Here is a 12683-nt window from a genome sequence, read left to right on the forward strand (position 1 = left end):
TAACAAAAACCAATGTCAGCAGCAAAACAGATATAAAGACTTAAACCAGCTGATCAAATAGTTATTCTGTACAGGAAAGAAGAAATCTGAGGCTTGAAAAGGAGCTAGAGCCACTATGTCGTGTGTCTGACTGAACTGATGTGAGTTATCAGGCTCTGAAGCTCGTGTAATCTGGATTCCAACCACTGTGGAGGTGGTGCGGTAGTGCTGGCTTTACCCTCGATGACAGCCTGAAGGGCTTTCAGAGCACTCTCAGCTGTCTGGATGTAGCGGCTGTACTCCTCCTCTGCACTGCTCTCCTGCCGAGCTCTCTTTGGGCAAGGCTAGGAGGAAGGAAATGATTAAAGAGAAAATATAGAACGAGTTATTGATGTGTAATTTTTAATTAAATGTTTTAATTTTAACATTTTAATGGAAGGCTTCACAAGGGAGCCCACACTGTACTGAAAGTTTAATCTTGCTCAAACAGTTTGGTTTTGGTTTTTCGCCAAACAAGTAAATAACATCAATCATCTCTTTTAAACAAGTCATTTCTGTTACTCCTAATTATGAGAAACATCTTAAAATGAGACCTTATCTGCTTTTGATCACTTCTGCAGTTGGTTTGAATACACGTACTTGGCCTTTCAGACAAGATGGTGCACGAGCATGCAAACCAATAAATTTATTTATTTACGCGACAAACCTCAGAATGTGTGACAGTTTCAGCTTCAGCATCCAGCCTAACTTCTACTTTATTCTCCAGCTTCTCATTGTGTTGCTCGATCACTGTTGTCTCCTGTTTGAGCCTTTGTAACTGCGACTCCAAGTTTTCTTGTGCTTTGAGAGTCTGCAACAGAGACCCCTCATATAACAACCATCTCTTGAACTTAAGTTGATTTTCCCTACTTTATGGCAATGTAGCTTACCTTGCTGAGATAACTGACCACTTGGGTTTTTATTTCTTCCATGCACAAACTCTGTGAAATGACCTCTTCGTGGTTTGTATTCTTTATCACCAGAGGGAGACATTAGGTCATGTTAAAGCTTTAACACTACGCTACACTGAAATTAATGGCATAAGCAGAGTTGTTGGCTTACCTCTGCAAAGTAAGAAAAGGCCTCCAGGGCGTGCTGATGTAACAGCCAGGATTTGTTAGCCAAAAGGGCCTCGAACAGGCTACTTAGCCTGGGAAGAATCTGACTCTGAAACCAAAAAACATCGAGATTCATTTTAAAACTTAGTAATGTGTTAAATGGTGGTTGTTTTTTTTTTTGCAAAGGAAATTTTTGTCAAGAGACTTGAGAAAAAGATTTCCTAGGGCAACCATAAATTAAGATGACAGAAGGATATCAGACATTTTTGTTTACAAAAATACTGAACAATAATTTATAATTATATTCTGATTATCCAACCTGGTTGTCAGGGGGGACAAAGATCTTCCCCAGGGAAGCCAGGAACTCGAGAGCAGCCAGCAGCAGGTGATCCACACACTTCTGAGAAACCACTGCATCCAGACACAGTAGTGCCTGAAATCGCACCCAAAAGTCAACAGAGATATCCTCCATCCTTCAGGTGTTAAATGTGGACGGTGAAAGCCAAAGCTTACCTGAAGTATGACTTGTGACTCCAAGTTTTTCACCAAAATGGCTGTTACCAACAAAAGCAGCTGCATGGTACACTGCAGCACAGGATGGGTCTGAAGCTGCGGTATAAGACAGGTCAAAGATATTACAGTGTTGCCTTTATCACTTCACTCAGCATGTGGGGATATACTTCATCATCACCTGATCAGGACTCATTCGTAACCAGAGCTGTGTGACTATCCTTACTGCAGTCAACACACACTGTTCAGGAGGTGACGGTCCTCGAACCACTGACAAGAGGGACAGCAGCATGCCATTCTAATAAGAAAAGAGACTTTTTGAAATTAAATTAAAAATACTTTATGCATCCCAGATGGAAATAAAACTAAATTTGATACAACACAGTTTTGCAACCGCTTCAAGCTGCAAAACTTTTTCCATTAGGGGGAAATGTAGTTTCACTGGAGAAGTCACTGAGTTGATCAAAGTAATTTGTCCAAACATGGACACAATCTGACTTAACTGCTGACATCGACTATTGTTCCAACTTCTCATTAGTGCATGATCCGCCCTGTTGCTGATATCCACACAGTTGTTATCCCTGATTACTTTTTTCCTCTGTGCTCTAGTAATGAACCTATAATATGGCAATTTTCCAAGTCATAAGTACACATTGATTAAAATATTTAGACTAAGCAAAAGTATTATGAAGCAAACAGAAAAGGATGTCTTCTGTTTGCTTCTTCTGACGTCTTTAACCTTGAAGGTTTGTCCTGCAAGGTTTTAATTATGTGTGATTAGTAGACATAATGTTATCCGAGGTACTCCTCACCACTTTGCCAACTTGTCCCAGCTTGAATCCTCCATTCTGCCATTCAACCATAATGTTTTGACAGAGGCCAATAATTTCCATCTCGACACGGTTACGAGCATCCTGTGAAAGAGCTCTGAGGAGGACGTGATGCCACACTGCAAAGTTTTCCATTTCAGATGGCGGGAAGCGCGTCACCAGGTCCATCTGGAAAAACAAATACTCAGATATGATTAATGTAAATGCCACTTTTATCAAGACTATGGTTTTTCACATGCACTTTTCAATGCTTTTTCTTCTAAAGACAGCCAATAAGCAGCATTTAAAAGCTAAAGCTGGAACTCTGTCCTGGTGGCAGAAAAACTAGATTCTATGTAATGCAGCCAACGCATCAGTCCATGTATTAATATGCAACAGCCTTTTTACATTGTAAGATAAGTTATTTTTCCAAAATTCATCACCTTATTTAACTTTTCCACATTCACAATTGTATACAGAACCATAAGTACAGGTAATTAACAGTCGATATTCTGTTTATACACAAAATTTGATACAAAGCTGATAAAAAAAGTGAATGTGTAGAACATTTTAGAGTCATTTTTGAGAATATAAATGTTTTCATTTCTGTAATATGGTGTTTCTTTTTAACCTGATGGCTTGGTGTCATGAGGAAGACCATGCGTCTTAGCAGCAATCCAAGATGGAACAACTGGTAACACTCGCTGCTGCAAGCTTTTACCTGGAGCAGAAGAGTGAGAGGCAGAAAGGTGGTTCTGGTCAGTGTTCAGGCTTACAAATACAGGCATCAGAGAGAACAGGGGTCCAAAAAGGTCAAGAACTTTAGTTTATGTGTTAATGTGTAGGACTCAGATTAATTTAAGGACCTGAGATTTAGTTTTAGTTCAATCTCATGGACTGAGATTATATAATGTCTGCAAAATATATTAAGTTTACAATATGTAGTTTTTTAACCTCATTTTTTTTACTTCACGTGTTAGAAAATATCAAATAAAAGCTAAACAAAAACAAAGTGTATCATGTGATATTCGTCCCTAGTCTCTACTTACAAGCTGTGCAATAAGAAGGACATGGTGTAGGCAAAGTTCTGCTGTCCCATATCTGAAAACAAATAACAGTAATTTATTCAATATGGCGTATCATATGTCCAGTAAACAATGTCCAATAAAACAAAAGTGTGTCACTGTGAGACGGCGTGATCTTTGTCTAAGATATAATCTGACCACACTAATATATCCAATGTTTTTATTGAGCACCTTAAGTGAACCCAGTCAAGGCTGAATGTGACTGTATGTGCTGAGCCAAAACTCTCTTAAACGTAAATGTTACGGTGGAAGATATGAGATGGAATATGTGGGTTGAAGAGCCACCCCTGCTGATAAATAATGCTGCAGCTTCGCATAGTTGAGGATATCCTGTTCTTCACAGAAGATAATAACTGTTGTGTACCTTGCCTTTTTTTTTTTCCATGAAGCATTATAAAAGGTGCATGAAGTTACAAAAAGGCAACTAACAATTTTGTAAAGGTCCGGTTATTAATTAGTCTACAAAAAAAAAAAAACTGAGGACATATTTGGTTCAATATGCAGAATCTCAACATTTTCTATGAAATTGCAGCACGTTTGGTTTACATAAGATGAAAATAAGCTTATATTTTTTCCCTTTGTAAACATGCACACCCTTCAAACAGGACTAAAGGTGCAAGACACCAACAACTCCCAGATGTAAGCATGGTGAGGGAAGCATCTTTTTTTGTTTTTTTGTTAACACAGCAACAGTGTGCCCTGCAATCACTGGGTGACAATGAATGTTATACTGTATCTACAGTTTTCATTCCAAGAAAAGTGACTAATCCAAACCTCCTCCTTATAGCTGCCAAGGGATCATAAGATGTCGCAGCCAAGGTGTTATCTAACTCAAACTGATGACTATTTTATTGAAGCTTATTGTTGCAGATGCATTGTTGGTGTTTATGTTTCTCTTCTCAGTTAAAAAGTACAACTGAATTTACAACTGTTAGTTTGGTCATACCCTAAATGCAACTTGGATGATGACTAGGGCTGCCACAAAAAATTATTTTAGTAATTAACTAGTCACCAAATGCTTTGGCAATTAGTCAACTAATTGGATCACTTGTAAATTGTAGCTTGTGGTAGCATAAAGCTGCTTTTACAAAACCATCATTAGATTCTTCTTTTTAACAAGCTTGTGCATCACCATCGTACAGCTATGAATGCAAGTTCTACTGTGCAGATTTTGCATGGGACATGCTTTTCTTGAATTTTTATAAACTTGAGCTCCATTGCTGGCTAGCCATGATACTGTTGTTTAAGCAGAACTTTTCAGGTGATGTCTGATCCCAATTGCCCCTACTGTGCATGTGTACCATGGAGAGGAAGGCGATGGAAGGTAGAGCGGCATAGTTGAAGATTAATAAATTTCTTTTTGGTTCTAATCTATTTTAAGAGCATCATGGAAAGTCCACATCATTAACAAACTGCTTCTTTTATGGCTGCTTTTAACAAAGAAAAATCCCCTCTTGAGCTGATATTTCCCACATGAAAACATTACTTTTCTCACCGTGCTGTGAAACACCACACATCTGTTGCCAGTAGAGCTACTTGAGTATCAGCCTGCAGCACAGCATCAACCAAACAACATTCCTGGAAAAGGCAGATAAGAGAGAAGGGGAAGCCAGATGCACAAAAAGGAAGACAAAAAAAAGATTGAAAAATATTTAACAAACCAATCTAAAACGAAAGAATAACTTGCTTTGAATAAAAGGAAATCCTGATATAAATCACTCCCAAAAACCCCAAGGTAATCAGATGTCCCAAATATTTTAAACTAGACACCACCCTCATGCTCAGTTTTATCTTCAGATGTTTGCTACATTGTTAAAAAGAAAAAGATGTCATGACTACAGAGGCCAATATTAGTTTTTAACATGCAAGAAATTGACAGAGCTGGAGAATATATACCTAGTAATATGATTGAGATTGAGTTTAAAATTGGGTTCACACTAGGATTCATTTGTTTACTTATGACCATGTTATGAAATAATTACAAGTATATTAAAGAATGACAATCAAAGCTAGAACTAGTTTAGTGTTATTTTCCTGCTTTATAGTGATTGTTGATCATTTAAAAGAGGACTTGCCTGCAGTTACTCTGTCCATTAAGATTTCACCAGTTAATGTCAAACTGATTTTAGACAAACATTAGGAAAACTATAATTATATGAAACAGAACTTGAGTCTAGCAGCTGTGGTTGGGCTTTTTCTAATAATAATTCTTCTGGACTGTATGGATAAGACTCTGCTTTACTTTTCCACCACAAGCATTTTCAGGTGCTGTGCTGGAACTGCAGATACAAAGATATCAGATTACTTCCTTTATTCTTCTGACTATATCAGTGATCAATAAACTGCAAAGAAAAGGCCAAAATTTTAAAGGTAAGCGAGAAAAAACATGTTCACAAGAATAAACACGGGGTGGACTTAAATCTTTAAATATTCACTGTATATATAGGTCTAAACATTTTGCTTTGCACAGCAAGAATGCAAGTTAACTCACTGCTGATAATAAAGACTTTGCCAATTTTATTTTTCTTTCTTCAAATGTGCTATGTAGGGAGTTTTTAAATTAAAGTTAGAATCATTAAACAAAGATGACGGAGGATTCTCATCCCTTACTTTGTTTAGATAGATGCAGAAATATGCAATCAAGCCATTTTCTGGAGTTAAAGAATAAAAAGGTATAAATATTAAGGTACAAATATTAAAGATATAAAGATATATTAAAGATATAAATAAATATTAAAATATTTGTAGAAGAAATAATCTAAACTTTATAAGCAAATAGTTTCCTTCTACTGATTTTGCATGATCTAATGGATATGGTCGGCTCTTGATCTCACCAGCACGGGAAAGTATGCAGGAGGAAGGGCGGCCACACTGGCACAGAGGTGCACACAGACATGGTGGTGCAGAGAGACCTCAGACTGGGCCTGACCCTTCAGCATCACCCCTGGCAACAGAACTGGTACTTTACGCTCAACATAGCATCGTCTGAAACTAATAAAGAGAGCCTGGTAGAGAGGAAGCCTGAGGGGAGCAAAGAAAAAAAATTTAGGAACTCAAATTCACGACAACTTATAATACAGCAGTGTTTGCTGTATTTGACCCGTTCCAGACCTGTCAATGATCATCTTTTAAAAAGGACTGAAACCCGATGGGCACTCAGGAACATACATTTCAGCATCTGAAGTCCTCACTCAAAATCTCAAAACAAAAGGTAAAAGAAACAAAAACAAAAGAACATCTTTGGCACTTTATTTAGTACTAACAAGTCAGACAATGAGAGGTTCAGGTTTGCAGAAGATTCTGACATCATAGTCCCAGATTAGAGTGAAAATATCCAGAAACCCCATCTTTATTTCACCTATCTTCTATTTCATGCTACACTTTTTCTTTTTTTCTTTTTGCTACCAACAAAACATTCTCATCAGCAGTTACAGAATCTAAAATTCACATAACTTAAATAGAACAGGAAATAATGCCCCAGTGGTGTTTTATGTAATGTCTTATAACCAACTTAAACATTGGAAGTCATACCGTGTTCTTTCCTTTTATTCTCCAAAAAGAATATGAAAATCAATAGTTACAAAAATAAACTTGTAACATCATCAATGCCTATTTGTAAAGATATTTAACATTAGCCTCTACAAAATAAAGGAGTGCAGTGACTTTAAAGCTCATGGATTTGGAGCTTGCACACAATAGAAAAATGATGCAGCATTTTTGTCAGGGTTGATAAACAAGAACTGGTTCTTTTCTTTCTTTTGTATTGTGTCTTGACTATTTGGACCAGATTCTACTGGCGACAAGACTGTGTACAAAAGAGTGAACAATATCAACAGTTTTGTGGCCAAATAAATAATATTTAAAAACCAGTTTGCCATTGTGATAGTCTGAACTGGGTTTGTGTGTATATGTGTTGTTTACAAATATTAACCCTCATGCAACTTATTATCAGAACTATGTATCACAAAAGACGCATATCCTGCAGAAGAGGGTGGATTGGAGTGGTTTACTGACATGCCAGTGATAATGAAGTGTAGATCCATGATAAGAAAAGGTGTTAATGGAGCAGGGGTGTCCAATGTCCGTCCTCTAGGGCCAATGTCCTGCAGGGGTTTGATGTATCCCTGTCCCAACACACCTACCTCACATTAATAGACCCAACAGCCAATAAAGTTCTGCACAGCGACAGCTTAATTTGAGTCAGGTATGTTGGAACAGGGATGCATGGAAAACCTGCAGGACATCGGTCCCCGAGGACCGACTTTGGACATCCGTTATAGAACATCATTCTGTAACATTTTGAATAAACCATGTCACAAATATTCCACAGATTTAATCTGTGTGATTTAATAACAATGCAATTAAACAACTCAAACTTACTAAACATGAATAAATAAATAAAAAAACATGGATAGCAAAGTCAATTAAAGATTATGTGATGAATTCAAGAAAAACAAAAAGCTGAAATTGAACTTTAAAGAAAAAAAAAGTAAGAACACACAATCAACAGTCATGCTAAGAGTAAACACTGTACTCAAACACTAGAAATATCAAAATACAATAAAAATTATGATACCTGGGTATGTCCTCTGAGAATTGGCTGCCAGGATACCAAAGCTGTAGCACTTCTTCTGGTTGGCAGGCCAGCTGTCCCATAATGTTCACCAGCAGGAGACAGTGAGGGAGTTCATGTTCAGGACTCAACCCTGCTGGGAAAGTATTGCATGTGTGACTGAACGAGTCAAAATAAACAGCTAGAACCACAAATTTGTTTGACAAATACATTCATTTCCTAAATATACAATTTACCTTGAGACTATGCAGTTTAATATTTGCAGACAAGCTTAAATTCTTTAGTTAATATGACAATATATGAGATGCATAAATACCATATCAATGACACTCTGAGACAATATACTGGACCACCATCAGTTCCAGTTCTTAGCAATCCCATTAAATAGATCAGTGATCCACAGAAAATGTGTGTTGTGTTTTGTCCCTTGTAAAATTTTGCACTTTAGTATTCTCACAGAGTAACACAATAACATGAACCGCATGTTAGCATTTGGAAAACAAAATAAAACTCACTCGATCTGAGTATGGCTTCTGTTATGCTTTAGATTATAGAAAAAGGAAGTGAAGTTTTTTCCAAATGCTTGTTTACTTGGCAATTACTGCAAATACTTCCAATTTTAGACAGCAAAATGTTAAATCCTATAAAATGGCAAATGTTTCAGCATTTAAACTCACTGAGGTCATGCTGGAGGACAGCTTCAGCAAATGGTCTTAGAGGCAACAATTGAAGGAGGAAAGCATCCATGGGAACCAGAGCTGCTGCATTCAGCTCCCCAGAAAGATCTTTGGGAAGTGCTGGGGCAACCAAGCTTGGGGGGAACTTACTGAAAGAAGTCAGACTTATTATCATAATCAAACACACTACAAGAATCAACAGATGAACTGTAGTTGAAAATTGACACCTGAAAGCCAAAGGCAAACCACACTTACCTGACAATCTGGAGGTAGAGTTGATGAAAGTTTCTACAGTGTTTTGTCAGAAAAAATTTAAATTCCTGTTAGATGGATAAAGAAGAACAAAATGTATTCAGATATGTTTGCCTTCTCAAGTAAAAGGTTAACATAAGCAGTATTATAGGAGGTTGGAAAAAGACTAATTTATGACACCTTTATGTAATGAACCAAGGTGTTGGCAAAGAATTTGCACATCTTTGCAGTTTTCTGGAATAACTTGTATTCTGTACTTTGTTTAGACTCCTGTAAAAAGGGAAAAAGACTTTTACTATATAAAAAAGAAAAATGTATGGCAACAAATTCACTTAACCTGAAACTAATAAACAATTGTGTTCATTTTTGCAGGAACAAGAGCTTGCAACATAGGAAATGATAATGATTTTTCACAGATTTAAGATAGTGAATACAAATTATTTTAAAGAGTTTGGGTAAAAAGACAGTAAAAAGCCCGTAGAAACAGAAGTACAACAGGTTGCCACTTTAGGAACATACCCGCCAAAAGTGTGAACGCATGTAGCAATTTATTTTGCAATCAATTTAACAAGAAAATTTTAAAAAAACTTGAAACATGAAATTTTGTGAATGTGAATTCTCACTTAAGAGCCACGATTATCTGCCATCCCCAAGAATAATCTATAAACACTGATACCTTTTTTTTTCCCTATAAAAACAACCAATTAAAGAGTTCCTACCTGTAAACCCGCCTGCTTTATCTGTTCAGCAAGCTCTATACAGTTGTAGAAGGACACCAGCAGGTTGTCAGACAAACTGTTGCTTATGTCACTGTGATTTAGATGCTCCTCCACCAATGAGTGGTATTTCAGGCTCTGTCTGAAGGAAAAAAAAAATTTATCCTAATAACTACAGCAGAAAAGAAAACCAAACAATTTTGCTGAACTTATTCAGTTCTCAAATAATTAATCCAGTATGAAGAATAAGGGGACAGAAAATGGGGCTTACTTGATGAGGAACTTCCATGTGTTTGCATGTAGTGCAATGTCCAAGTTGGCGATAACAGAGCAGATATCGAGAAGAGTATGAATCACTGCAAAGAAAAAAAAGAAAAGGAAAGTAAAGAAAAGAAAAGAAAAGAAAAGAAGAGAAAAAGAAAAATAAGACAAAATTTGTGGAATTAATTCAAGATTATCTGTAAAGTGTGCAAGTAACAGAAAGGACCGTTTAGATGCTCAAGAATGTGGCAACAAAAGCCAAAATTAATATTGCATGCAAAAGTAAGGAAACATACTTGTAACAATGTCAGAAACCTCCTCCTCTGAGGCCCTGCTATCCAGAGAAATCCTATCCAGGACCTCCAACAGACTCTTCTGCAGGGAATACGCCTCCTTGAAGAGCCCCTGCAGCAGGTCTGCCACCAGGGACAGACGACCACAGTACACTATCTCACTATCCTGTGGATAAAATGGGAAACCCATCTGAGTTCATTTTACTATTTTCTGTTTTTTACTGTTGCTCTTTCAATGTAGTTAATCAGATTAAAACAAATGCCTGTTGATTTTATATTCCTTCACCTTACCCTACGGTCTCTGTTGATTTGGATGCTTATCACTTTAGGAGAAGTGTGTATAAGTGTGTGTGTGAAAGAAAAACATAGATATGAAATAATATAAACTACTCTATACCCAAACTTCATTATCCTGCTAATGATAGAATTTATATCTACATGCATTGTATTTGTTCAAATACTCTGACAACCATTAAATTAAGTAACAAGATCAGAATGTGTGGCTATCAAATAAAGCACAACAGGTCACAGATGGGAACCATTCCGAAAAAAATAAAAATCACACCTCATCCATCCCATTGAATCTGTTAGTTTTAATAAACATCATCAACATGCAAATGTTCATAAAGCCTGGAGATAAATATGATATACTCAAATGAAAAACCAAACAGAAGAGATATTTCTAAAAAGATTACCTTTCTAGAAAGATGATTTTTTCTTTATGCATTTACCTCTGTATTTTTTCTGTTAAATTGCCTGCTCTTTCAGATATGTTAAGCATGTTTTTACCTTATTTTTTAGATTCAATTTTACAGACATCTGAAAACTAACCTTACAGTGCTGAAATGTCTCCTTCAGAACTTTCAGAACACAAATCGGTAGTGAGCGGATAGCATCCAGGTCAGGGGCTTCTTCAAACGAGCCAACATGGCGAACACAAGTGGAAAATGCATCAATTATCTGCATCATTGCCTGAAACAAAGTGTCAAGATATCCGATAAGAGTAAGGTAAGACATGGGTCAAATGTACTATTGATACAAAAAAATCTTGTTTATTATACCCATTTAAATAATATGTAGCCGTACCTGTATAATGTTCCTCAGAAGGGCACAGAGTTCAGTATTTTGACTGGAAAGTCCTCCAACTTGATCAATAATTTCTTTCATCATGGTGTTAAATACTGTCACTGCCTGCAGACAATCATGTTAGATAGAAGATGTTAGTGTGACAGCCTTTGCTTTGCCAGTTGGTATTTGAGTGCTGATTTGTCGTCAGTGTACAGGTTTCTGAGTTGGTGTTGCACTGTCATCTGAGAACTTTGACTTTGTGCACCTGGGTTATAAAAGAATTAGAGCTCTGAGTCTCTGCTGTCTTTGTTATCCCCCTACATGCAACACAGGGATAACCCATATAAACCCACCACAAAAAAAACAAAGCACATTGGATACACTGCCACAAGCTAACACAAAAAAAAAAAAAAATTCCACAAACACAGTAGTGCACAAACAAACATACATCAAATGCTATGTGCAAAGAACTACCTATGAACACACACTGGCTAAATGGACACATGGCAAATTGGCAACATCAGTGGTGTAGATGTAGATGCATGATGGTGCAACCAAACCAAACAGCACATCAGCTGAATGTGGAATGAGAGGGAGTGCAAACGCACTGAGCTCTGGGTCTTTTATAACCCAGATGCACTAAGCCCTAGTGCTCAGAAGAAAAGTCATCACCCACATAGGCTTCAATAACACACTGAAGAAAGATCATCATATTTGAAGAAAAAAAAAAAAAAAACTCAGCACACTGTGAAAATCACTTTAACCTTGAGTTAATGTAATATAGTATTTCATTTGTAGCCATTTTGTTTTTGTTTGTTTTTTGTTTTTTTTAGAACATGCACATAGTATTCTCAGGATAAATCAAAACACTGCACATTTGCCAAGTTTACCTTTGGTAAGATCTTGGAAAAACACTCATCTTCAAGCTCTAATGAACCAATATGTGGGAGGAACATGTCTGTAATTATCTTCAGGATACCTGAGGGAAGGTTACAGATTATAGATTATTTATACAAAGGTTATGAACAGTAGTCAAGGTACAAGGTATAATGTTAATTTTAAAATAAATTAATCACAACATTTACTTACGTATGTGATCATCCCAGCTTTCTGACTCATGATGCAAAGAGTGTAAACAGTCAAGGAAAAGCACATCATTCCTATAATCTGATATTCACTGTACCTACTTACTAATCACCCCACGATGTCAACAGCAATGCAAAATACAAACTTTATCTCAAGTTAATATTTAATCATTTTCATGTTGCGTATGCTTGCAAATAATCTAAAAACTGTCTCCAATGATCGTAAACTACACTATTTTCCTTCCCACTGTCGTCGGGTGCATCGAAGTCTTGACTCG

General features: G+C 36.7%; 1 protein-coding gene across 1 annotated transcript in view; it reads right to left on the minus strand.

Moving 5' to 3' along the window:
- Positions 1–77: 77 nt before the first annotated feature.
- Positions 78–12683, minus strand: part of firrm (fignl1 interacting regulator of recombination and mitosis) — a gene marked incomplete at its 5' end in the record, with an annotated part of 12957 nt that continues 351 nt past the window's right edge. Inside the window, 23 exons of the mRNA XM_079244852.1 lie at positions 78–323; positions 686–829; positions 909–989; positions 1081–1185; positions 1396–1509; positions 1590–1685; positions 1768–1884; positions 2399–2584; positions 3027–3116; positions 3445–3496; positions 4976–5058; positions 6315–6501; positions 8057–8186; positions 8731–8879; positions 8986–9050; positions 9163–9252; positions 9702–9840; positions 9970–10054; positions 10256–10418; positions 11084–11224; positions 11339–11443; positions 12211–12299; positions 12410–12449. Coding sequence (XP_079100978.1) covers positions 114–323; positions 686–829; positions 909–989; positions 1081–1185; positions 1396–1509; positions 1590–1685; positions 1768–1884; positions 2399–2584; positions 3027–3116; positions 3445–3496; positions 4976–5058; positions 6315–6501; positions 8057–8186; positions 8731–8879; positions 8986–9050; positions 9163–9252; positions 9702–9840; positions 9970–10054; positions 10256–10418; positions 11084–11224; positions 11339–11443; positions 12211–12299; positions 12410–12449 — 2661 coding nt within the window. The 3' untranslated portion in view covers positions 78–113. The remainder of the gene's footprint in view (positions 324–685; positions 830–908; positions 990–1080; positions 1186–1395; positions 1510–1589; positions 1686–1767; positions 1885–2398; positions 2585–3026; positions 3117–3444; positions 3497–4975; positions 5059–6314; positions 6502–8056; positions 8187–8730; positions 8880–8985; positions 9051–9162; positions 9253–9701; positions 9841–9969; positions 10055–10255; positions 10419–11083; positions 11225–11338; positions 11444–12210; positions 12300–12409; positions 12450–12683) is intronic.

Source organism: Telmatherina bonti (genome assembly GCF_933228915.1).
Source record: "Telmatherina bonti genome assembly, chromosome: 8".
Taxonomy (NCBI): domain Eukaryota; kingdom Metazoa; phylum Chordata; class Actinopteri; order Atheriniformes; family Telmatherinidae; genus Telmatherina; species Telmatherina bonti.